We start from the raw sequence: 27795 nt of genomic DNA, 5'->3' as shown, positions 1-27795 counted from the left end.
GAAAAGAAATTTCTCCTTCTTGCTAAGTCTAATTATTTTTTTCTGCTTCCTAGGTCCTATTCCCACTTCATTACTCCAGCAGTCATTCTTTTACTTGCTGACTCATCTCTGTAAGGCTTTTCTTATCATATCATAGAAACCTCTTTGGTACTGGAAACTCATTTCACCTCTGGACTATTTCTCCCACTTGAAGTACTCTTTATCTGTTAGACTCACCTTTTGGTTCATTGATTCCTTTCCATATATCCAAATTGAAGAAAAAGAATTGGGCAAAAAATGCCTTAATTCCCCTCAAGATTGTAATACTCCTTTTCAACTTTCCTTTTTGTATTGTCTCCCCTCATGAAATGGAAACTTTTTCAAGAGAGGAGCTGGCACATAGTAAGTGCATAATAAATGCTTGTTAATTAATGGACTAATTTTACTTCTTCCCCTCATTCTTCACTTCAGGCACATATGACTGGTGGAATCTATTACTGTTGTTCTTTGGACAGGGGATAGGTTTTATTAGAGTCTCAGGGTAGTGAGGGGTAGGAAAGAAAAGGGACAGCTAGGTGGCACAGTGAATAGGGTACAGGTCTAAAGTTAATAAAACTCATCTTTTTTAGGTCAAATCTGACCGCAGACATTTATTAGCCATGTGATCATGGCAAGTCATTTGACCCTGTTTGCTTCAGTTTCCTCATCTGTAAAATGAACTGAAGAAGGAAACGGTAAATTCCCAAATGGGGTTATGAAAAGTCAGACACGATTGAAATGATTGAACAACATCTAGAAGAGATTCTGCCAATGATAGATAACAAAATAGCAGAAGGGGAAATTTTGTTATAAAGGTCCACAGAAGCCACATTTCTCCTCAGGATTAAGGATAAAAAGTGAAGGCACAGAAGAAAAAGTGCTAACATATTGACACTAGAAAAAAGCTCTGATAAAATATAAGCCTAGTTTGTCTCTCGCATTAATGAACAAATCTATCTTTTTGTCTTTCTGCCATGCTAGCTGCTATAAACTCAAAATGTGAAACACCTTTCCAAACTCAGTGATAAATATCACTACTTTCCATAACATTCCTTAGCGCAACTATAATATTTTAGTTCACTTCAGCCCGTCTTGCTCTAATTCACAAGCAGCCCTTGGAATGAGGGGAGAGGTAGGACACCATCTACTAATTGAGATCAAGCTAAAAAGGGAAGGAAGAATGGATAGACAGGAAGACCTGGAAGGTTCTTGAGATTTGTTTATGTGTCAAGAAAAAGGATAAGGATAAAGTATAAACCAAAAGAGAAAGAGGCAAATGATGTTCAAGCCAGAAGGAAATTGAACAATTATTCCAATTTTACAGAGGAAGAAAATTAGTCCTAAAGCAATGTCTTCTCTGTGAAGCTCTGTTGCTCATGCTGTAACATGAGATATCAATCACAATGATATCAGGTCAGGATCAGGATCTATATTAGTTTCAGGTTCAGAATTAAGATCAACCCCTTTTTCTTGAACTCAGGATCAAGGTTGGCCTCCTATAGAACCTCAACCTGAACCTTTGATTCAGCTTCAGGATCAGCCTTTGGACTGCGTTTGGTTGCCAAGATCCTCTCCTTTTCCAACAGGTAATGGAGTTGCTTCCTTGTCAAAACCAATATAGCCGTGTCCACACCAAATAGAATTCCTGTCATCAGTGGGATAAGGATTTGCATATAGCTGAGAGTACCTAGAAGAAGATTTGAGACAAGCAGACAAATGAAACAGTTCCCAATCTGAAAATCAAAATTTAGAAATAATTGAATGACACTCAAAACTTTGTCCCTCACTTTTAGTTCTACATGGTCTTAAGATGAGTAGGAGGAATGAGGAGCCAGAGTGGGGCACTCAGGATGGTTGGGAGATAGTAAAGATTCTCTTCCTGTGGTGTTCTCTTCTTTAAAATATAATGGTTCTCTCTGGGAACAGGTTTCTTGGGGAGTTTTTCTGGAGGCAGCCTTAGTTTCAGTTAAAAGTAATAAGCACCTTAAATACAGCCAGCTGATAAAATCCAAACATTTATTTATCTATTTTAGAGGTCTCTCTCCTTCCTTGGTTCCAAGAACTCTTGCTGCTAATTTTTTGCCTCTGCCAGCTTCAGCTTCTCTTCTTCCAAATATCTCCAGCCAGCACCAAAACGAAAGTTGGAATGAATCTGACTCTGCCTCCGAGAGTGGGCTTGTGGGCTTCTGTATCTCCCAGAGTGCTCTTCTCCTCCTGGCAATGTTGCAAACTAACTAACCTGAAGTTCTAAGAGCTTCTTTATATATAATCTCCCAAAGGTTGACTCCTCCTTTGAGGGAGGGATTAAGGGAGGTGTGAATTCACAAAGTTACAAAGTTAACTTTGTGAATCTCCCATACTTGTGATGAGCTCTCTAAAGATGTGAACACAAGCATTGTTTCTATCAGTTCCACTTAGTACCTTGTTTCAAGTTCTGGCCCATAACGTCTCCTCTTAGGATCAGATCACTCATACTGACCCATGCTAAATTAGATAATTATTGTCTCTATCAACTCTAATGAGTTAACACTTTGTAAGGATTCCAACATCTTCCTATAAAGCTCCTCCTCTCCATAAACTAAAAAAAAAATTTGAACCAAAAATTATGAACAGGTCTGACAATCAATCAATTAACAACAAAAAAATATCAAGCGCTGCTACATGCTAGGCACTGTCTTAGACTCTAGGAATGAAAGGACTCAAGTGAATCAGTACTTTTTGAGGAACTTACATGCTTTCAGGAGAGATGGGGTAGTAGGGAGATCAGAAAAAGCCCCATGCAAAAGATGATGTTCAAGTATAGTTTTGAAGTAGACTTTGAAGTAGAGGATATGGGAAAAAGCTGATATGAAGTCATGGAGAGGAAGAGTTAAAAAAAAAGCAAGTTGATTTGACTGAAGCCCACAGCAAAGTAATGTAGAAAAAAGAGTGGTAGCAAAGTGTAAACGGCACTAAATGCCAAAAAAGAGGAGCCCCAGGTGGTGCAGTGGATAGAGCACCAGTCCTGAGGTTAGCAGGACCTGAGTTCAAATTTAGTTCAGATACTTAACACTTCCTAGCTGTGTGAACCTGGTCAAGTCACTTAACCCCAATTGCTTCAGGGAAAAATAAAAGAATGGGTGAGACATATATTTGTAAAGTATCAAGGAAGGAAGGAAGGAAGGTATAAATAAGGAAAGTCAAGTTTAGAATAAAGGAGTTTAATAAGAACTAACATTTGGATAAAAAAGCTTTATATATCTCATTTGATCTTCAAAGTAATCTTGTGAAGTAGATGTACTTATCCTAAATGTACAGATAATTGAAAAAGAGAGTAAATAACATGCCTGAGGTGAAACAGGTAGCAAGTACCTGGTATTCTTGACTTCCAGCCCAGTATTCTATCCACTGTATTACTTAGCCACCTCAATTTTAGATGCACTTTGTTGAGGGAAATGGAAAGGAATAGCAATTCTGGCAGTCTTGGGACGACTTGATTATCAGAGTTGGGGAGTAAAGGAGAGAATTGTGGTGGGAATGTAAAGTCAATGGGGTCTGAGTTATATGGTGAAGTGGAGGAGAGAGCTCATAGTGAATATGCCCTAAAATTTTTTTTCAGCAAAACACAAGTAATTTTCTCAGAAGAGGTTTGAGGATAGAAGAAAACGTTTGGAACATCCACTCAGGATAGTCATAAAGAGAATAAATTAGGATTCAGCCAAAGAACTGTTTCACTACAAAGACCCAGTTAAGATTAGTTAGCAAATTCATAGTTGACCCAGTCAGTTGAGTGACTTGATCAGGATCTATCCAACAACATGCTAAATAGGGGAAAAGAAAAAAGTTGAGGAGATTAACCTAAGACTGATGTTGACAATGTGTGAGTATCAACAAGACAAGAAGAAATGGAGAGTTGATGATTGAGTGGGAATGAACAGGTCAAGATCCAGAAGGGAAGAAAGAAAGTAAAGTCATTGTAGGAATAATGGCTTCAGAAAGCACTAATGAGTATAATCTTTAAAAGTTACGGTAAGGATGAAAAACAATTATAAGTTTAGGAAGAGTAAATCATGGGGGAAGATGGACTAAGAGGAGATTATATTTTTAGAGAGGAATTTCAGAATTCTTGATCATGGATGTAGGACTTATATGAGTGATGGCAAAGAACAAATTTGTGAATGGGAGTGATATGGACTAAAGGAATAGAACATGGGAAATGAGTAGACAAAAGAATATATTTTAAAAGTGGCATTAAAAGTACATATTATTTTTTTTTTGAAATTGAGACTTTCCCACATAATCTAGGCTAAATGGTTTCCAGACTGATTACTACTAACCTAAAAAGTTTTAACAATATTAAGTTAAAAGCAAAATATTTCCCTTTAGGACTAGAAGATCTAAAGAAGATGGAGGAGGGAGCAGCTAGGTGACATAGTAGACAGAGTAGCAGCCCTGAAGTCAGGACAACCTCAGTTCAAATCTGGTCTCAGATTTTCCTAACTCTGTGTCCCTGGGCAACTCAACCCCAAAAGAGGAGGAGGAGGAGGAAAAAGAGGAAGAAGAGGAGGAGGAGGAGGAGGAAGAGGAGGAGGAGGGAGAGGAGGAGAAAGAGGAGGAAGAGGAGGAGGAGGAGGAGGAGGAAGAAAAAGGAAGATTGAAATAGGTGACCAATAAGTCAGTTTCTAATTCTAACATTATGTGTATCAGAGTTTATGTATCAGACACTAGCTAGTCTCAATAAACCTTGAAATTGGTATGTATAATGTTGACAAAACAGAACATAATAGTTTCCAAGATGTTAGGTGGAATTTCCATAGACTCTTTTAGTTTCCTCAGAAAATGTAACAAGGATAAATTTCCCCATAGGTCATAGAATGAACACTAATTGATTTCTGGAAAAGTCTAATCTATTTCCTTTCCATCCTCTGTCTCCATTAATACCCCAAATAATTGGCTTCCAATGTTAATTCAGACCTTCTGCTCCCTGAAGTGAGAGATACCCTTTCCAGTCCTAGGGTCCTATTTTTCTGGACTCTAATAATCATAAAGGGTTCTTTACCTTGATCTAAACTCACCTTTGAAATCAATATATAAAAGTTCTGAGGTGTAGAATATTCTCCATAGGATACCAGAGCAGTGATAGAAGCCTCTGTTGTTGATTGTGGCATAAGGAATATAGAAGTTATGGTTCTCATACCAGTAGTTGAGAGATCTGTTATTATGGTAGAAAGTCACCTTGTAGACATTTCGGTTTTTCCAACCATGGCAACTCAAAATTAGAGGTTCTCCTTCTTCTATAACCAAAAGTGAAGCTTGGAGGAGCAGCCAGTCTGAAAGTGAAATAGAAAACCTTCAGAGACTTTTCTGTAGTTTTGACATTTCCTCCCTCTCCATGGAGTACTGGAAGGATAGAGAGATAGAGAGAAATGAGGGATGGAATAGAATCTTTAATTTTTCTTCCAGACATTTATCTAGATCGTGAATTCTGAACTTCTTAAATGTCATGGATCTTTTTGGTAGTCTGGTGAAGCTTAGGAACCTTTCCTATCAATCCCTTCTTAAAAGAACTTTAAAAAATTACTATTAAAAATTCCTTCAATTTATGGAATCTTCAGCATGGGTCAGACCTGATATCTTGAACCCATTTTAACTGTTTCTCTCCCAACCTAAGCTACAGATAATTTAGGCACACCAAGCCCTCATCACGAGTCTTAACTTGTGGGAGAGTCTATTCTATCCTCTTCTATTCATTTGTGACTATATCACAGTTCCTCTTTTCCTTCACCCTTTCTGCAGCTCATTTAAGTCATTGGGTCATCATTAAGCAATCATCCACACTGACATTTCCATATGATTTCCTGCTTAAACTTCTGTTTCTTATCATTTCCATTAGAAGGTGATATTGGAGATATTAAACTATTTTTTTTTTGCACATAATTTGCAATAATGTTTTTTGCACAAACAAAACCACTGCAACCAGTGTTAGAAGGAAAGTAGAGAGCTGGGAAATAATCTTTATATTAAATATCTTTAATTAATGTCTCATTTCTCAAAACATATAGAGGACAGAATCAAATTTATAAGAATACAAACCATTCAGAAACAATTAACAACTTTAGCAAAGTTTCAGTATACAAAATAAATCCACATAAATAATCATCAAAGTCCAACAAAGTCCAGCATCAAGAGTTATAAAGAGAAATTCCATTTAAAATAACTGTAGATAATATAAATATTTGGGAGTCTACTTGCCAAGACAAAGTCAGGAACTATATGAACACAATTACAAAACATTATTAACACAAATAAAATTAGATATAATTTGAAGAACATCAAGTGCTCATAGACAGACCAAGCTAATATAATAAAAATGATAATTCTACCTAAATTAATTTATATGTTCATATAAATTAATTTAGGTAGAATTATCATCCAGTCAAACTGCCAATAAATTATAGAGCTAGAAAAATAATAAAAAAAAGTTCATCTGGAAGAACAAAAGGTCAAGAATTTCAAGGAAGCTAATGAAAAAAAATACAAATGAAGGTGGTCTACCTGTACCAAATCTAAAACTATATAATAAAACTGCAGTTATCAAGACTATTTGGTATGGCTAAGAAATAGAGTAGTTGATCAATGGAGCAGGTTAGGTTTACAAGACAAAATAGTCAATGTCTATAGTAATCTAGTATTTTATAAATCCAAGGACTACAGCTTTTTGGATAAGAACTCACTATTTGACAAAAAATTTTTGGAAAAATTGGAAAATAGTGTGGTAGAAGCTAGGAATTGACCAGCACCTAATATGCTATATCAAGATATGGACAAAATGGGTTCATATATAGACATAAAGAATGATCCTATAAACAAATTAGGATCTGTTGGAAAGGAAGGAATTTATGGCAAAAGAAGAACTGGAGAATATTGTGAAATGCAAAATGGATAATTTTGATGGTGTTATATTGAAAAGTTTTAATAAAAACAAAACCAATGCAGCCAAGGCATAAGGAAAGCAAAACAAAACAAAACAAAATAAAACTGGGAAAAAGTGCATTGAAGGGTTCTGATAACGACCTCGTTTCTAAAATATGTAGAGAATTGACTCACATTTATAAGAACACAAGCTATTTTCCAATTGATAGTCAAAAGATATGATAATTTTTAGATGAAGAAACTGAAGCCATATGTCATATGAAAAACTGCTCTAAATCACTATTGATCATAGAAATGCAAATTAAGACAATTCTGAGATACCATTACATACTACTCATATTGGCTAATATAACAGGAAAAGGCAATGATAAATGTTGGCAGGATTTGGGGAAACTGGGACACTAATACATTATTGGTGGAGTGATCCAACCATTCTGGAGAGCAATTTGGCACTATACCCAAAGAGCTATAAGAGCATACCCTTTGACCCAGCAGTGTCTCTACTGGACCTGTATCATAAAGAGATCATAAAAAAGGGAAAAGGACCCACATGAGCAAAAATTTTTGTAGTAGCCATTTTTGTAGTGGACAGAAACTAGAAATTGAGTGGTTGTCTCTCAGTTGGGGAATTGATGAATAAGTTATAGTATATGAAGTAATAGAATATTATTGTTCGTTAAGAAATGATCAGCAGTATGATTTCAGAAAGGACTGGAAAGACTTCTTTGAAATGATAAGTGAAGTGAGTAGAACTAAGAGAACACTGGACAACAACAACAAGATTATGTGATGATCAATTCTGATGGACTTGGCTCTTTTCAACAATGAAGTGATTCAGGCCAATTCCAAATAGACTTGTGATGGAGAAAGCCATCTGTATATAGAAGAAGAGCCATGGGAACTGAATATGAATCACAACATAGTATTTTCACCTTTTTTGTTGTTTGCTTACTTTTTTTTTCTCTCTCATATTTTTCCCTTTTTGATCTGATTTTTCTTGTGCAGCAAGATAAATGTGGAAACATGTTTAGAAAAATTGCATATGTTTAACATCAATTGGATTACTTTCTGTCTAGGGGAGGTGATGGAGGGAAGGGAGGGAAAAAATGTTTTAACATAAAGTTTTGCAAGGGTAAATGTTGAAAACTATCTTTGCATGTATTTTGAAGATAAAAAGCTATTAAAAACTAAACAGTGAATACAAGCCATTCTCCAATTGATAAATGGCCAAAGGATATAAGCATGAAGTTTTCAGATGAAAGAAATCAAAGCTATCTATAGTTATATGAAGAAATGTTCTAAATCACTATTGATTACAGAAGTGCACATTAAAACAACGCTGAGGTACCACTTCACACCTATCAGATTGGTTAACATAACAGAAAAAGAAAATGACAAATGGAGAAGATTTGGGAAAATTGTATGCTAATACATTGTTGGTGGAGTTTTGAACCGATCCCACAATTCTGAAGAGAAATTTGGAACTATGCCCAAAGGGCACTCAAACTACCCATATAATTTGATCCAGCAATACCACTATTAAGTCTATATCCCAAAGAAAACACAAAAATAGGAAAAGGACCAATATGAACAAAAATGTTTATAGCAGCTCTTTTTGTGGTAGCAAAGAATTGGAAACTGAGGGAATGCCCATCAATTGGAGAATGGATGAACAAGTTGTGCATATGAATACTATTTTACTATTAGAAATCACAAGCAGGCAAATTTCAGGGAAAAAAGTGAAAAGGCTTCCATGGACTGATGCAAAATGAAGTAAGCAAAATCATTAGAACACTGTTCATGGTATCACCAGTATTGTATTATGATGAAATATGAACAACTTAGCTTTTCTCAACAATACAATGATCCAAAACAATTCCAAAGGACTCATAATGGAAAATACTATTCATATGCCAAGAAAGAATTATGGTGTCTGAATGCAGATCAAAGCATGCTATTTTCACTTTTTTTGGTCCTTTTCTTTTGACTTGTTTCTCCTCTCACAATATGACTAATATGGAAATATGTTTTACATGATTACATATACATAACACATATTAACTTGCTGTCAGAGAAAGAGTGAAGGAGAGAGAATTTGGAACTCAAAATTTTTCAAAAGTTAAAGTTTAAAATTGTCTTACATTATGGGAAAAATGTCATTGAAAAAAAAGAATATGAATTCTTTGAGAGCAAAAATTCTCACTTTTCTATTTGTATCCCTAGTACTTATAATTATACTATGTTAATAGTAAGTAATTAATGTTTTTTAATTCATTCATTCATGCATCCACCCATCCATTCATTCATTCATTGCTAGGACAAGAAATAGGAATATAAGAATGAATCTTATATAAACTTCTTAAGCGCACGGGCTGGGTTTTTTTTGTTTGTTTTTGTTTACCCCAATTTTAAAACTATTTTCCTGGAAAATGGTAAATATTCAATAAAGGCATGTTGGTTAAAACTTCTGAAGACTAGTGACATTTTATATAATGACATAACTGTACCATGTTGGTATTGAATGGACTTCAGAGGCAATCTAGTTGAAATTATATCTAAACAAAAACTTCCCCTAAGACCTGCCCCACAAATTCTCATCCTACTTTTGACTAATTCAAGGTGTCTCCTGAGATAGCTTATTCTAGCTTGGGTTAACTGTAATTATTAAGATATATTTTCTTATATCAACCTGAAATTTGCCTCTTTCACTTCTTCTTTTCTTTCACCATGCAGATACATCTAGTTCCTCTTCTACCTAAAAACCCATCAAATATTTGAATATAACTATGATGTCTTCCTTAATTCTTTTCTTTTCTTTGCTAAATATCCCCAATTCCTTCAATTGATCCCCACATAGTATTTTCTCAAGATTCTTCACTGTCCTGGTTGTTATCTTCTGGGCAATCATCACTTTATCCAGTTTCCTTTTAAAGTAGGAAGCTCAGAACCACACATTTGTTATCTGACTCAAGCTGATTACAATGAGATTATTACCTATTTAAGTCTGAAAATTGTGTCTTTCTTAATGTAATCTATTTTAGTTGTTATACTGAAATCATTAAGGTTATTTATTGACTCAGATTGAAACTACAGTCTCCTTCCCAAATCCAGAGATCCTTTCTATACACACACCCACCCACCCACCCACACACACCCCCCCCCTTTGGAATCATGTCTTTTGCAATTTGTACTTGTGAAGTTGAGTTTTAAATTCAACTGGGGGTTTACATTCATCTTTGTTCAATTTGATCAGAGTAGAGTAGAGAATTGTAGACTTAAAGCTAGAAGAAACCTCAGAGATCATCTAGGTCAATGACCTTCTCTTCCAGATGAAGAAACTAAAGTATAGAGAGGGTTATACTTAACTAAGAGCATTTTTGCATGATTTGGAGAAATAAAATGCCATTAAAAAATAAGGTCTGTGATAAACACTAGCCTCAGTTTCGTCATCTGAAATATGAGGATAATAATAGCACTCATCTCACAGGATAATTGTTAAGAATAAAATGGAGTAATATGTACCAACTAAGAGATTTGAAATGAGGCCCTCTAATTCAAACAGAGAGCTTTTCCTTATACCATTCTGATTGTCCAACACTTATATTTGTCAAGTTTTTGCATCTTGATTCTGTTGTCTAACATATTAGCTATCTTTTTAGCTTGGTGCCATTTGTAGATTTGGTAAACTTTCCTTCTGAGCCTTTAACAAAGTCTATGATGCACCTCTCAGATTAGGTAAATGACAGAAAAAAAAATAATGATAAATGTTGAAGTAGATGTGGGAAAACTGAGACACTAATGCATTGTTGGTGGAATTACGAAATGATACAATTTTGGAGAGCAATTTGGAACTATGCCCAAAGGGCTATCAGACTGAGCACCCTTTGATTTAGCAGTGTCTCTACTGGGTCTGTATCCCAAAGATATCATAAAAGATGGAAAAGGACCCTCATGTAAAACTGTAGTCTTTTTTTGTAGTGACAAGGAACTGGAAATTGAATGGATACCCATCAGTTGAGGAATGGCTGAATGAGTTATGATCTATGAATGTAATGAAATATTATTGCTCTATAAGAAATGATGATTTCAGAAATGTGTGGAAAGGCTTACATAAACTGATATTAAGTGAAGTGAGAACGTTGTACACAGTCTCAACAAGATTATGTGATGATCAACTGTAATGGATGTGATTCTTTTCAACAATGAGTTGATTCAAGGCAATTCCAACAGACTTGTGATGAAAAGTGCCATCCACATATATAGAGAGAATTATGGAGACTGAATGTGAATCAAAGCATAGCATTTTCACTTTTTTTGTTGTTTACTTGTTTTTTTCTTTCTCTCATGTTTTTTCCCTTTTGATCTGATTTTTCTTGTACAGAATTACGAATATGGAAATATTAAGAAGAATTCCATGTTTAACCTATATCAGATTGCTTGCTGTCTTAAAGAGGAGAGAGCAGAGAGAGAAAGAAAAAAAATTGGAGCACAAAGTTTGCAAAGGTGAATGTTGAACTATTTTTGGATGATTTAGAAAAAAATATTATTTAAAAAACCCAACGTCTATGATAAATATTGGTCTCATTTCTCCATATGAAATATGGGCATAATAATAGCATCTGACTCATAAGATAGTTGATATGATAGATGAAATAATATGTAAAAAGCACTTTGTAAGTCTTAAAGCAGTATATAAAGATGCTACTTCTCCTCCTCATCATCTTACTATTATATGGAAGCAAACTTTTCAAGTTAGAACTTATAATGTGTCAGGCATTGTTAGCATCAATTGGCAATTCAACCACTTCCTAATCTACCTAAAATTATTCTTATAATTCATTTTTTTCTTTATCAACAAAAATAGCATAAGGTAGCTTGTCACATGCATTATCAAAATCTTGACAAATGTTATAGAAAATATTTGATTGTTCAATTTGTCTTTTAACTCTTATCAACCTTATCAAGTCTATCAAAAAAAGAAATGAGGTTAGTCGAACATAATCTATTCTAGATGAAAATATGCTGACAATATGATTCTAGGTGCTTCTTTCCCAAATTCCCTCCTAACACAGTTAAGAGAGTTCAGCTCAGTCCCGCAGTCATCTATGATCAGACAATTTGAGGCACATGACTTTGAGTCAATCCCTTTAGCATCTCTCCTATATGAATCCTACTATCAAGGAAAATTGGGGCCCATGAATCAAACCAATTTTAAATCTTGCACAAAAATAAAGAGGGTAGCAGTAGAGAACTATGCAGTATGGAGAGTCAAAAAGACCTCATTCAGGTAGCTAAGCAGGAAGAACCATTAGGAGGGTACTCTTCATTCTTTCCTTACTTTCTTCACAACTTCCTGGATACTATGTAGGGTGGACAGATGAAAAAAAAATGACATGGATATTCATTATGTTTGGATCAGCTGTAAGTCAATAGCTATAATACTCCCAGTGATTTTTATGATGCCCTCTGGATCCCTTGGTATTGTTACTATCTGATTTGCTTATGTCCTCTAAGGACTCTGAACCTTGACATTCACACTAAAACTTTCAGATTTATCCAACTTTCCTGCAACTCTGTTGCTTTATACATCTTTCCTGATCAGAATGTGAACCCCTGGGCAATAGAAACCATTGTGCTTTGTTTGCTTGTTTTGTTTTGTTTTGTTTTGTTTTGTTTTGTTTTGTTTTGTTTTTGATTTGTGCATCCAACATCTAACCTAGTGCTTAATACACCTTAAGCACTTGAAAAATGTTTTTTCATTCAACTTTTCCCCAAAATCTCCCTAGATCCAATACTTACCACTGTAGACGCCTAGAAACGTAGAGTCACTGAAGGCAGAATCACCAGTTTGACACTCATATTCTCCACTGTCATTGTAGGTGGCAAAAATGATGTCATAAGTGGGAGTTTTTTCTGAGAGCCGGTTACCATTGTGGAACCACTGAGTCTCGTTAGTATTGGAGGTGCCATATCCCTTACAGTGAAGGCTTACATTATCTCCCCTGAAAATTCTGTTCCATGGAGGAGTCAGGGATAGTATAGCCTTTGAAGTATCTACTAAAAGTCAGACAATAGAAAGGCAAAGAAAAGAATAATTGAAAAGGTGTTTAGTCTTAGAAACTCAGACATCAAAAGTCAATTTGACAAATCAGTTGTTTGTCCTGGCTTGCTCTGAGGCCCTTATGTTCTGGAAGGGAGACTCAGAGGAAGAGGAGTCCCTGACTTCTTAGTACACCTGCTAAATCCAATATCCTGATCTCTATTGTCATCCTTCTTGTCCTCTCTGTAGCCTTTCATGATCAGTATATCATCCATTTATCTTGATATTTTTTTCCTAAAGTTTCTCTCTCTCTCTCTCTCTCTCTCTCTCTCTGTGTGTGTGTGTGTGTGAAACAATACTTTCTCTTGGTTCTTTTCCATCTTGCCTGACTATTTTTGCTAGATTTCTTCCACACCTTTCCGTATAATTGTGGGTATTCCCACGGGCTTTCTTCCCTGATTCCTCTCTATTATCTCACTTGGTGATTGCAATAGCTCCCATGGATGTAATTATCATCTCCATGCAGATAATTCTGAGGTCTATTTGTCCAGTCCTAACTTCTCTCCTGATTGTCAGTCCAACATCTTCAACTCCTATTAGACATCTTGAACTAGATCTTGTAGACATGTTAATCTCAACATGTTCAAAACTGAATTCAGTATGTTCTGCTCTACCCCCTCCCAAATCCTCCCTACTTCTTAACTTTCTTAATATTGTCAAGGATGTCACCGTATTTCTAGTAAAACAATCTCCCAACCTAGATATTATTTTTAATGCTTTACTCTCTTTCACCTTCCATATTCAATGAGTCCAATTCAATCGCCTCATTATGTTTTTTTTAACCTTTCTGAGTCTGTTTCTTAATCTGTAAAATGTATAATACCACACATTTTTTTACCCCTCTTGAAAGGCTTGAAAGGTTGTTGTGAGGAAGGTGCTTTGTAAATGTGCTATAGAAATAGGAGTTATTATTATAAAGGTGGGACAACAAGTAGAGGGAACAAAGAGAGGATAGATAAATTAGAAATCCTTACCTATGGGCTTTTTGCTTGAAGCTGTAAGAGAACAGAAAGAACAGATTAGTTCCAAGGGAGAAGAGAATACCCACAAATCAGGCCATTGTCAGGATGGGAGTAATCTTCCAAGATTATCAAATTTCCTTGGAGGTAAGTAATACTCTAGGTGTAGCCTAATCAGGGAACACTATAATGGGATTAATACTTAATAAAGCCTGTGTGCTATCACTGAATGGGCATCCTCAGTCAAACTAGGACCTGTTGAAGATTTAGATTAAAAAGGCCAAAATCTCCCATTGCATCCAGGGCCATCTCCAGTCTTCTTGATTTATATTTGACCACTGAATTCAGAAAGTTCTGGAGGAGAAAATGAGGCAGGTGACCTTGCACAGTCCTCTCTCACATAAATACAATCCACTTGCATGTCATAGCAAACCCTTCCTGACATCATGGTCCTCTTGAAGAATGAAGGACAAACAACAATAGTATAGCTCTTAATGCTATGGCTGTTTGCATTGCCTATTTTGTCTTGTAAAACTGATATTATTGATATTATAATATTAATTTATATTGAGATTTCAGTCTCCCTAAATGCTAACATCTTGGGGGGAAATACAACCAGCCTTCTAGCTTGTAATGTTTCTTTTTCCATCTTATAGTTGTAAAGTTGACATTTTAACTCCCTCTTAATGATCTCTTGTGTATAATTTTTGGGTGTATATTTAGTTATTTACTATTTCTATTAGATTAGTGAACTGTCTTTTAGTAGGGACTGTCTTTTGCTTTTTTTTTTTTTTTTTTTTTTTTTGGTATTCCCAATATTTAGCATGGTGTCTGGCATCTAGTAAGAGCTTAATAGATGTTCGTTGACTGACCCCAGCTGGAAAGGTTTATATCTATCCCTAATGAATTTGATAATATTAGAGAAGAGGATCATAAGCTTAGAGCTAGAAGTGACCTGCCTACTCCTTCATTTTACATATGAGGAAATTAAAGTATGGGGAGGCTGTCACTTAACTAAGATCACACAGGAAAAGGGCACCATAAGTAGGATTTTGAATGAAGGTCATCTAATTCTTAAACCAGAAAGCTTTCCCTTATGCCATGCTGATGGTCCAACACTTATGTCTGTCAAGATCTTTTTGGATTTTGACTCTATCATCCAGTGTATTAGTTAGCCTTCAAGTTTTTTTTTTTTCTGTCTGCAAATTTAATAAACTTGCCACTTGACCCTTTAACAAAGTCTGTGATAAATGTCAGTCTCAATATCCTCACCTGAAATATGGGGATAATAATAGCATCTCCCTTACAGGATGGTGGTTATGGAATTAGAAATATTTATGTATATATATATAATATATATAATATATATATATTATATATATATACATATACACATACATATGTATTGTGAATGTGTGTATATACATCTATGTGTGTGTTTGTCACTTTGGAACCTTAATGAATTATATAAGCAATCTTTATTATTCTTGTTACTATTTGAAGGCTGTCTTTCTAAGTTGCTATCAACTGACTATTTATCTAGGTCCTAATCCTAACTATGTCATTATTTAGTCTATGTTTCTCTATTTATCCACAAAAAATAGTGAAAGATAGGTTGTCAAATGCTTTACTGTAAATGAAAAGAAAAAAATTGTTATTTGGATATGATATGTTCTAAATAAAGACAAGCTTACTCTTGCAAATATTATCTCTTTTCTAGATATTTATCAATCATTCCTGTCACAATGCACTCCTGAATTTGGTGAGGAACTGAAGTCAAGCCATCATTGTCAGATTCTATCCTCTTTCCTTTTTAGGCGGCCAGGACATTTGTTCTTCTTTAGTTTGTGGCCCTTCTTTCATTCTCCACCATTTCTCAGCCAATTCTTAGAAAATCATGGGTCAGCTAGGCTTAGTGTTGCCAACTCATCAAAGGCAGCTAGGGAACTTTTAAAATATCACTCTATCTATCTTAGATTTCTTTTTTCCTATAACTTATTTGTTCTGTCCCTTCCAGTCCAAAAATTATTCTCCATGGATGAGAACAGAGAGATAAAAATAAGAGTGAAATACAAAAAAAAAAGAGTTCTATAGTTTCTCCATTGCCAGTAATCATTATTTTTCCATTCCTACTCCCAGCAGTGCTCTTAATGCTTTTTAAATTGATCTTAAAAAAGTTTTTTTTCTTCCCCCATTTGACCATTTTCCCCCAATTTTCCTCATTTCCCGTTAGTCACAGTCCATAGTTATTGTAAGAGGATAGAATGGGGGAGTGGGGAGTGGAGATTGACTTATAGGAATCCCATCTTTCAAACATGGGCAGCAGTGCTTATAACATATCCACATACAGCTTTGGCAAGCATTCCTTTGGCAATGAGCAGTTCTTTACTTTACTTTAGAGCATGCACAAATATCCTGTAATTATTTCTTATCCATTATACATGTTGAGAAGAAAAATAGGTCTGATTGGCAGATACACTTTAGGGGTCCTGGCTGATCTGTACTGACTCTCAAGATTTTAAAAAAATTCTAAATTGATCCATTAGTATCTAGTGCAATAATGCAGATTTTTAAAGAGGTCTATGATGCTTTAGAGGAGTCTACTGATTTGTATTTTGTCTTTTGTGAACTTCTAGAGATAACTAGAATTTCTAGTTATCTCAACTGCTATTCATTGTAGTTACTCTCCATGACATCTGGCCTGGTGAATTTACACAGTAATCAGCTCTTTCATCCTTTAATTTAAAAATCCTTTTGATTTTATTTGTATAACGTAAGGTAAATGCATTTAATCTGGAGTCTGTGATCTTCATGTTTAAAGATGCATTATGGAATCTGAGACCTGAGTAGAAGTTTCAGTGGAATCAACATGTAGCATTCATACTACATTATATGCATATAATGCTAGGAAATCAAGGTTTTAAAATTGACTTAAACCTGAAGGAACTTCTCAGCTGGATCTGTTCTATGTTTGGAAGAGATTGTTGATTGGAGTAAAGAATAGCTTTCTCAAAAGGAAATTCCCATTTCAGCTAAGGCATAAAAAAGAGATAAATTCTTCCCTCCCACTCCTATACCAGGGAAAAAATAACTACAAATAAATAAATAGCTATCATTTTGGTTCAATTGTTGGTTTTTTAAGGTCTCTGACTTTATAAGAGAATTGTAACAAAAACTCTCTGGGCTTTAAACTATGAGAATAATCACAGAGCCTATTCTTCTTCTAACAGCAATGAGATAGTACTTCAACTGATACCTCCAACCAAAGCCAGAAAGTGGAAGTGGGGAGAAATTTCACAACTTCATCAAAACCTAGGGTGTCACGTATGGACAAGTATTAACCATTCATGACCAACAGAGGGCTATATTGAGCAGAAACTATATAGGACACCCATGAGAATGATAGACTAGACATTTTAGCAGAAACAGCAGGCAGTGAGAAAACAGTAAAAAACAATGTTAATGGGAATACCACAAAGGCATCATTAGGATAATTCTGCAGAGCTTGGGACTTTATTTTCTCCTCCAAAAGTGATACTTGACTATATATGCTCCCTGAATATGACCTCTTCCTCAAAGTATTATGTTTGCTTACTTATCCTACTGGTATGTGTGTGTTATATGCAGGTTTCTGGAAAAATGATTTATTGCTATTTTCTGACTGAAGTTTCATTAGGTGCCTTTGCTTCAAAACAATTGTGTATTGAGGTGATTAGAAAAACTAATTATACTGGTAAGGCTTCATGAATTATGTTTTGGATTGGATCTACAAAGTGACTTGAACTTGGGTAGCCTTGTAGGGGGACCCTCTGTGACAGGTACAGTTTATTCTCAAGGTTTTATATCTGTTTTTGAGGCTGAGAAATTCAGTGAAGTGAAATAAAAATTTTAGAGGGGAGATCTAGAGAAGTAAATGCTAGAATGAAGGCAGAGTGAGAGAAATAAATCCTGAAGGTGGTTCTACCTTCACTACATCAAATGAAGTCTATTAAGAGCCTCCAAATGCAAAAACAAATAAAAATATAACAGGAAAAAAAGCAAGAGAGACCATTCCAGAGTTGTTATAGGAAAAAAAAAACAAATCTGAAAAACAATTTGCCAGCATGTGGCTCTGGTCATACGTATGGATTTCTCCCTTCTTTCCTACCTTTTCCCAACTTTCCTGTAGGCTTAGGATGACCCTGTGACATCCAAGATGGTGGCAGTTTTAGGCAACAAATTTTAGAGTTATCACTCTGATTGTGTGTGTGTATGTACAAAAGCTCAAGGTTCTAGCTACTAGCACGGATGAAGCTCCTATTACTATAGATGCTTTGATTCTCAACCCCCTTCTTCACCCACAATTTGAACTATCCCAGAGCATCCCTGAGACCTGTCCACGACAGGTAAATAGAAATACCTGACCTTTAGAATGAATCTCTTGTCAATGTCTCAGTAAGAATCCCACTATTACAGCTGAGGTCCATGAATCAAGTCAATTCTAAGCTTTGCTAAGAAAGAAAGATCGTGGATGTGGAGAGCTATATAGTATGGAGAACAAGAAAAGGGGAAAACAGGAGACCAGAAATGAAGAACTATTTTAACATACCACAGGAAGAAATAAGCAAAATGTAGGAATAAGACAAAGGACATGTATACATACCTATATACATAGACACACACATACATATATAATACACATAAGATACATGTGATATATGTAAATACATTAATTTATATGAAATATCAATTTTTACACAAATATATTTAGCATATACATGCACATATATATATGTATATATATATATATATATATATATATATATATATATATATATATATAAGTATTCTTTTTCTTAACTGATGCCATCAGCTAGCAGGTACTTCATTCAGGCAGCAGTGGAGGGGGATGGTATCTTTCCCCCTTATCTTAACTTCCCTGCTCCAACTTCTCATACTCCATGAATAGTAGCTGGATGAGAAGAATGATACGGATCTTCATATCTAATGAACTAAGCAATAAACACTTGGGTTTGGGCGAGATCAGGGCTACCAATTGTTACCATCTGTTCTGACAAGTGTTCTAAATCCCTGGGCACTACCTGACTTGCTGATTCATCCTAAAGACCATTGTACCTTGCCATCCATACCAATGTTTCATTCTTACAAACTTTCAGTTCTAGTTATTTACTCTTTAACTTTTACCTCTCCTAATTAGAACTTCTCATATTTCCTTCTCTCCCTCCCTCCCTCCCTCCCTTCCTCCTCCCCTTCTCTTCCTGTCTAACTTTATTTTTTTGTTAGGGTTGGAAAGCTATATTTTCTTTCACAGTATGACATTTATGGAAATGTTTTGTATAATTTCACACATGGTTTCATAATATGGGGATGGAGATGAAGGGAAAGAATCTAGAATTCAAGTTTTAAAAACAAATGTAAAAAGTATTTTTAAATGTAACTGGTAAAAATATTAAATAAATAAATTAAAAAGAAAAAAAGAACATGAGCTTTTGAGGGATAGAGACTATCTTGTTTGTTTACTTTTTTAAATATGTATATCCAAATATACTTAAAATGCTTTTTCTTTCATTCTCAGATTCCTGGATCTTGCCTCAAATCTTCCTAGGTCCAACACTTACCAACATAGACTCCCAGATATACAGGGTCACTGAAGGAAGAATTATCAATCTTACATCGATATTTTCCACTGTCTTCAATGGTAGCTGTGATACTAAAACTGGAAGTTTGGTATGGGATGTTAGTGCCATTGAAAAGCCATTTGGTCTGATTGCCACCGGAAATACCAGGTATTTCACAGTGAAAGGTCACATTCTCTCCAGTGGAAACTCTCCATGAGGGATGCAGGGAGACTATTGACCTTGGAACAGCATCTATGGATCAGAAAGTAGGAAAAAAGGCAAAAGAAAGGATATTTATAAGGTTGTTAAGATTCAGAAATTCAGATAATTTAAAAATCCAACATTCAATCAATCTTGCCTTACTTTGAGGTTTTGATAACCTGAGCATTGAAGGGAGACACAGAGAGTGTAGTAAAATCTTTGCTTTTCTAGGACTCAGTCCTAGGAAGATAGTTGAAGTCAAGTTTCATATCCAGGGAAATATTTAAAGCTGAGAACTATGAATAGGTATAAATCATTATGAAGAGTTAGGGCTATGAGAAAAATCATTTCAAAACGAAGCAAGAAGGGAAGATTTCATATGTAACTGTGGCTGAGTCATTTATGTTCCCTGGAATGTGGTTTCCTTATTTTTAACATGAGTGACTTGGATTAGATGCCCTTTGAAGTCACTTTTAATTCAAGAATTGTGTTCTTAGAGGTGTTGAGTATAAAGTAGAATTTGAAAGAAAACTTGTTTCAGATAGTGATACTAGATAACAAAAAAGTGGGAAGCAAATGAGTCTGCATGGATCTGAAAATAGAAGTCACAAACAAGTAGATTGTATGAGTGCAATTTAATTAATAAAGCTCTCTGAATCTGTTTTTTTTAGCCTAAAGATGGGTATACTAATACATACCCTGCCCATCTTGTAAGGTTTTTTTTTTTTTTTGGGGGGAAACTATTTTGTAAACCTTAAAGGGCTAAAGAAATGGAAGTTATTGTTATTATAAAATAAGAGGCAACAGGTAGAAGGAGTACTTACCTACGGACCTTCCAGTCAAAGCTGTAAAAGACCAGAAAATAATGATCAGCTCCAATGGAGAGAGAAATACCTGAAGGTCAAGTCATTGTGAGGGTAGACTGGAGTATTTGGGGAAAGTAACCAGATTCTAAAGGACAAGAGTTCCATCATTCCTTTTATAGCAACTTGCCCCTATCTCTGAGCTGTGTTATGCTATCAGAAGTATAGAGTTATGTTCAGAATCTTCATAATCCTGGCTAAGAATTGAAGAATACTCTGAGTGCTGGGGCTCCCCTATCCTTCTCCTTACTTAATCTGAGCTGCCAGTCCAATCCAAGTCAAACCTCTGATGTTTCATTCAAGATTTTGATCAAAAACAATATTGAGTGTCTTCATTCAAAAACCAAGGGAGTGAAATTAAACCACAATCTTCTTTCAAGTTAATGACATTGGAGCATTTCTTTTCAAGCCTTTGACTCTAGAAATTCCACACAGATGTTACCAAAACCTGAGATTCTTGGGAAGTCAGAGCTGGGGGAGTCTCTCACCTGGATTTCTTCAACCTTTAAAAGTGTCACTGTTCTCCAGAGATTTAAACCAAAAGTTTCCATCTTTTTATAAAAACTTCTTTCCTCTCTCATCCAACTCTGGCTTGGCAGAGACTAAATCATGAAGGAATTAGGGTTGTCATATTCTTAAGGTCAGACTTTCATTAAGCTTAGCTCAGTCTTTTCTCTTTTTCCTTCTAATTAGAGCCCAAATCAGAATCCATAGACACAGGGAGAGATGAAACCTCCCTAGTAAAGATCCCTAACATAACATCCCTACTTGTCATCTGTATCAGTAAAAAAAAATCCAGCTCTGTTTCCATGCTTCCATCCCAACACTTTTCGGGGTCCCCTACTTACCCCCAAATAGTAGAATTACCCAAAGTAATTTGGGAGTGAATGAAAAACCTTCCATAGGAACATAAGCTGTATCAGTAGCCTGCAGGGACTGAAAAGAGAGGAAGAAACTGTAACCAAGAATACATAAAAAAGAGGAAGTGTGGTGCTTTTGGTATCAGATCTCATACAGTACTAGCGGCCTCTTGACTTCCTTCCATTTCCAGAGATGATATTCAATAAGATTGCATGTTTATCCAATTCACTTTCACAAATTCACTTTATTCACTTCCCATAAACTCATGCACTTGGCAAAAATTTGATTGATGGGAGCAGTCAGAGCAGATTCTTGAATTAATATTCTTGATTCAATTATTATTCCAGTATTATTATTCCAGTATCAGTATTATTCCAGTATCCAGTATTATTCCAGTATTATTCCAGTATCCAGTATTAATTCAAGTAAAAAATTTTTTAAAAAATTACCCTGTTTAAAGTTCTGAGAGAGACACAAAGATATATTTGTGTCTTTGATCATAGGGTTTTGAATTTGAATTTGAATTTGAATATTCTGTTCAAATCTCCGATTTGGGTTGCTTTAGAGAAATTGAGACTTAAGCCAATATCTTCCACTGTATCTAGGACTATCATTAGTCATCTTCACCTATGTTTTGCCACTGGACTTCAGTAAATATGGAGAAAGAGCAAAGCTGACGATTTGGCATAGTTCTGTGTCACTCAAATTCAATTCTCTTGCAAGTGAAGATATCACCCTAATGTCATCGATCCTCTTTGAGAATGAAGAATGTACTACAATAACAAGGCAACAATTTTACAGATAGACTGAAGCCAGAGGCAAAGTGACTTTTCATACAGCTTGTAATTAAGAACCAAGACCCAAACCTAGGTCATATGGCTATAGAATTAATGGTCTTACCATGGCAGAAAATTTCTTTTTCTGTTTCTCCCTCCCTCCCTTCCTTCTTTCCTCCCTTCCTCCCTTCCTTCTTTTATCCCTTTCTATCTCTCTGTCTCTGTCTCTCTCTGTGTGTCTATCTCTCTCTCTCTGCTTCTCTCTCTCTCTCTCTCTTTGTCTGTCTCTGTCTGTCTTTGTCTCTGTCTTACTGCCTCTGTCTGTCTGTCTGTCTCTCTCTCTGAATTGCAGTACAATTAACAGAATCCACCTTATTCAAAAACTTGAAATTATCTTTGATTTTTCCTTCTCCCTCACTTTTCTTTAGTTCTTAATTCTTTATTCTATCTGACCCTACCTTAATATAACTCTTTATTGTCAGCTGTCTAAGCAAATACCTCCTTTTTACATTTCCTTTCCCCCTCCAATCTAGTTTTGAATTAGCTGTCAGAATACTGATACATACAGCTTGTCCTCTAAACTCCTCTGACTAGAAATTTAAGGAATCTTCAGTACTACCCAATTTTACCTCAATGTTCCTTTAACTTTTCAGTTTCAGGTACCCCTTTTTATTTTTAAAAGTTATTGAGGACTCCTTTCTGTTTATGTGAATTATATCTAGCAATACTTATAATATTAAAAATCAAAGTCTTTTAATATTATTGTGAAAATTGTTTTGAGCTCATTGGATCCCTGAAAGAGTATTCAGTGACTTTCTAGGAAAGGTCACATTTTGAAAACCTTCAGTTTATTAAAAAAAAAAAAAAAGACAAATCTCCTTAGCCCTGAGGGATCTCAACTATCTGATATTTTACTATCTTAACCTGGCCACTACTTTCCATTATCAACTTGGGTCTCAATGACCTAGATTGTTTGCAAGCATCCCAAGTTTTCCTACCTCTTTACCATCTTTCATACTATTTCTAAAGCATGAAATAATCTCTCTCACCTTAGTACATTGTTATAAAATGCAAATTTCCCATCCCCAACATCTAGTATTGTGCCTGGCACAAATAATACATATGGAATGTCTATTGAAATTCTATCCATCCAGAGAAATCTAGCTCAACTTTCATCCCTTCCATAAAGTTTTCCTTGATTCTTCCAAGTAAGAATGATCTTAGCTTCTTTAAACTATTTGGTACATTGAGCTTCTCTATAGTCTTATTGTTTTATTTCACATCCATTCTAGCTATTTATGCACCATATCCTCTCTGTGAGATGTTAAGCTTCATGAAGTCAGGAATCATCTTATTTACACTTGTATCTCCTCTACATGTTATAGATCTGGACATAGTAGATACTTAATGAATTTAAATGTGTTGAATTTGTGGCATTTGAATGATTTAATCCAAGATGCAGCAGTATAAGTCAAATGGATTAAAAAGCTGGCTTTAAAATAAGAAAAACTTCAGTTTAGATCTTGTCTCTGACACATTTTTGCTTTGTGACACCAGGCAAGTTAATTAAAAATTAAGTGCTTGAGACAACTATCTAAGTTACAAAGAAGATGCAGACCTGCATTGGTACCTCATTTGCAAGATCCCTATTTCAGTGAAAAATCATGGATTCAGACTCTATAATCCTATTATTTAGACAATAGGGAAATAATTTTGATCTATGATCATTAAGAAAATTATTCTTGAAATGTATCTGTGGTAGATAGGTGAGAATGGACTAGGACCCTAATTACGCAGAAGAGCATGTTGAAATCATCCATCCAAGAAGTCTAGCAAGTCATTTCCCCTAGATTAACTTCAATGTCTTTATCTGAGAAACAAGAGGGTTAAAATCAATGTTCTTCAGCATTCCCTTCCAGCTCTGATAGCATCATGATAATTAGCCCTAGAGGAGTTCAGGAAACTGTTGTGATGGGAAGACTGGTTACTGATTATTTGTCCTACAATACAGGGAGTACATGTATATCATCCCCCTTTAAGTCCTTATACCCCCTATTGGCTCATCACAGAAATTAGTCAAGTCAGTTCAGAGTCATCTCTGCATTTTGGAAGTTGTCTGTCTAGGCTTCTGAGATAATGCCAAAGAACTGATCTTGGTGAAAAGAAAGTACAGTGAGGTACTGGATGCAGAAGAAGAGGCATAGAAGGAAGTAAATGGGATCCAAGTTTGTGAACCTTGGAGATAAGAAATTGGGAAAGGTTAACTAAGAGAAAGAAGATTAGTTTCTAATATGAGAATTAGTTAGCAGGTAGGCTGGGCCACAATTTAGCTTTTCTCTATTGAGAATGCTAAGAATGAGCATTAATAATAATACATTTTCCTAGTGCTTTGAGGATTTTGCAGCACTTTCCTCACAACAACCTTATGAAAGTAGTGTTATTCTGAGGTTACTGAGTCTCATAAAAATTAATCAAATGGTTTGTCTAAGGTCAGGCTAAAAAGTATTAGGACTACAAGTGTAACCCATATTTTCCAACTATAAACTTTCCATTATAACAACATTGAACTATTCTTAGAGGATTTAGAGTTATATGGTACCTTATAAATCATATAATTCAATCTTCTTTCTTTATCCATGGAGAAACTGAGGCATAAAGAAGTTAAGTAACTTATGCAAGTCCAGACAGTTAACAAAACCATTAGCAAAATTAGATTCCCCCCATTTGTTCTTCCTTGAAACTTCACCATTTTTATTGATCACACCACCATCTTTATGGTTAATCATCTTCACAAACTTGGAATCATATTCCCTCTCCCTGACCTTTCAATTCATCTTCCAAGTACTAAAATTCTATCCCCATGATACATCTCATATTTGTCCCTTTCCATTCCTATAGAATCTACCCTATTTTTACTCCTCTTTACCTCTTGCCAAGACTATTATAATAATCTGTTAATTGGTCTTCCTCCCTTACGCCCCAGCTGTGCAATTAATGTTACCAAAATATAATTCTGCCCATTACTCCCTATTAAAAAATCTTCAATAATTCTCTTCACCCTAGGGTAAAATCCAAACTCTCTTGTTTGGTATTTAAAGTTCTTTGCAGTCATGCTTCAGTCTATCTTCCACTTACTGTACATTATTTACCTTCACATATTCTATATTCCAGTTAAACTGACCTGTTATTTATCCTTAGGCAATAAAAAATCATTTATGATTTGGGATAATTAGGAAAACTCATCTTGATATGATAAATAGGAGGGAATAAACAGGAGTCTTAATTAAACCTAATTCCTCAATGGCATTTCTCTAGAAATTTACATATTTTTCCAAATCTCAATCATAAAAAAATCAGTAGAGAAATTTGAAAAAAAATTATAATTCTCCTGTGAGAATTAAGGGTTAGCAGTTCACATAGAGACATTACTAATTCAAAGAAATTCAGTAATGTCAAGTTAAAAGTAAGAGCAGTTACAAAGAACATGCACAATATTTCTGGGAACCAAGATAGAAGCACATAGGAGAAAGGTGATTATAATCTAATCATTTTTGCTTGTAGCTGTTGCCATGTTATAAGTGTGTGATCATGATCCCATTTGCTGTTAAGTGAGTCATTCTTGCAAGCAAAATAAATATTAATAAGTTTATGCTCAGTATATTTTATATAAATCCTATGAGTGATCCAAGAAATTACAAGTTTTGGAAGCAAAATAATTTCTCAAATTGGCAATTTTTATATGTGATTGATTCTGCATAAGTGCTGAGAGCCTTACTAGGACATCAGGATTCTATTATATCAGAATTATTTGAATATTACCCAATAATGTTTGCTGGAGTTCTCTGATGTTTGAATATTCAGAATAGGCTGTCATCCCAGTGCTTAGCACAATGCCTGGCACATAGCAGACATTTAACAAATGTTTAGTAAATGATTTATTGAATTTTCATAAACTTAATATTTTTATTTATTAAACAAATTTTGAAATAGCCATAATAATGAATAGAGTATGAAGGATCCTGGAAGTAGTTTAGGAAAGATAAAGTAAATTGATCAGCTTAGTACCACATATGTTTGAAATTGTTCTTAAAATATATGTGTGCTATGAAAAATATAATTTCTTGATCACAAATCCCAAAGATTAGTATCTTTTGAGAATTTGAAAACACTATGAGAAAAGGTAATAAGGTCTGACTATTCACTTGCCTTGTCTGGACCTCACTTTCATATAGGAAAAATGAAATATTGGAGTCACTCTGTAGTCATATCCAGAAGGTAATTCATCTGCATAACTATTTTAAAGGATTGCTAGTTTTTTTCTTCTTCAAATGAGAGATTCAATACCATTTCATTTAGGTTTGTACTGACTTTACCTGTCATCCAAGAGATTTTGCATTCTCTCCCTCCTAAAACTACTTTGTATTACTCTTTACATACACTTTGTAATTACTTGTGAATATATTACACACACAAACACACACACACATACACACATACACACACACACACACACACACACACACCTCCCCAAGTTGAATACAAACTACTTTATGGTATGGACTATTTCCTTTTTGTTTATGCTGTACTTTAATGCTTTTCCTGCCCATGGTAGGAATAGAATACATTTCTGCTGAATTGAATCAAGTAAAACTGAATGGACTCAAAATCAGTTCTCCAACTGCAAATCCATACCTCTTTCAACTTATACTGTGAGATGTGTAGAGATTAAATATTAGAGTCATTGAAATAATCTTTCCTCATTCATAGGATCACAGATTCTGATATGTGAAGGATCTCAAATTATTTCTACTCCAATTTTTTATCTGATTCATAAACTTCCTCTGAAACATTTCCACTGTTCTTCATCCTACATCAGTTGAATACTTCTAGTAACAGGGAAGTCACTAGTTCTTTTTGGTTTTGTATAGGTATTTTTCTTAGGAACATTTTCCTTTGAGGGGAAGAAGGAAGGAGCCAAGATGGCAAAGAAAAGACAGGAAGTTGCTTGAGCTTTTCCCAGTTTCTCTCAAAAACTACCCTAAATAAAGCCTCTAAATGGATTCTGGAGTGACAGAACCCACAAAAATTTGGAGTGAAACAATTTTCCACCTTGAGATATCTTGAAAGGACTTCAGGAAAGATCCGTCTCACTTGGGAAAAGGGAGAACTTTGCCCAGCTCAACCACATTGTGAGAAAGCTAGCTGGATGTTCTTAGCCAAAGTACAGACCAGCCGTGGCAGTCTCTCCAGTCTGAATTATCTGGCCAATGGCTCAGCAGACCAGCTCTGAGACCTCCAACCTCCATATAGAAGGCACATTGTTAGCTCCAGAATCCTGGCATAACAGGTGGGACTAGGGTAGGCCAACCCATTGCAGTGAGAAAGCAAGCAGAACCTCCAGTCCCAACATAGAAAGCCAATGAAACACTCCTGTTCCCCTGCAGAAGAAGCCTGGGATAGTCTCACTTGTGCTCTAGGAGCAGAACT

At 35.2% G+C, this 27795-nt stretch overlaps 1 protein-coding gene across 2 annotated transcripts; it reads right to left on the bottom strand.

Moving 5' to 3' along the window:
- Positions 1–1312: 1312 nt before the first annotated feature.
- On the bottom strand, positions 1313–21639 carry FCER1A (Fc fragment of IgE receptor Ia). 2 transcript variants are annotated; one of them, XM_031966834.1, is made up of 7 exons: positions 21520–21639; positions 20633–20653; positions 19608–19859; positions 14005–14025; positions 12730–12987; positions 5073–5327; positions 1313–1705 (listed from the first exon to the last, which is right to left on the bottom strand). In XM_031966834.1, the coding sequence occupies exons 1-7, from the start codon at positions 21572–21574 to the stop codon at positions 1515–1517; spliced, it is 1053 nt and encodes a 350-aa protein (XP_031822694.1). In that variant the 5' UTR covers positions 21575–21639; the 3' UTR covers positions 1313–1514. The 2 variants fall into 2 exon arrangements, with proteins under 2 accessions (XP_031822694.1, XP_031822693.1); XM_031966833.1 differs by having other exon boundaries at positions 12730–12984; positions 21520–21635.
- Between the last annotated feature and the right edge of the window lie 6156 nt (positions 21640–27795).

This window comes from Sarcophilus harrisii, chromosome 4 (assembly GCF_902635505.1).
Source record: "Sarcophilus harrisii chromosome 4, mSarHar1.11, whole genome shotgun sequence".
Taxonomy (NCBI): Eukaryota; Metazoa; Chordata; class Mammalia; order Dasyuromorphia; family Dasyuridae; genus Sarcophilus; species Sarcophilus harrisii.
The sequence above is the reverse complement of the archived record's forward strand: the minus strand, read 5'-3'. Positions and strand labels throughout refer to the sequence as shown.

Bases quoted from the DNA above. Each gene is read 5' to 3' on its own strand.
- FCER1A (XM_031966834.1), bottom strand. From the start codon at position 21,574: ATGGAAGGTTTTTCATTCACTCCCAAATTACTTTGGGTAATTCTACTA. The intron at 14,026-19,607 runs GTAAGTGTTGGA...GTTCTCTTACAG, and splicing joins ATATCTGGGAGTCTATGTTG to CTTCAAGCAAAAAGCCCATA. The intron at 1,706-5,072 runs GTGAGTTTAGAT...ATCTTCTTCTAG, and splicing joins TTTATATATTGATTTCAAAG to GTACTCTCAGCTATATGCAA.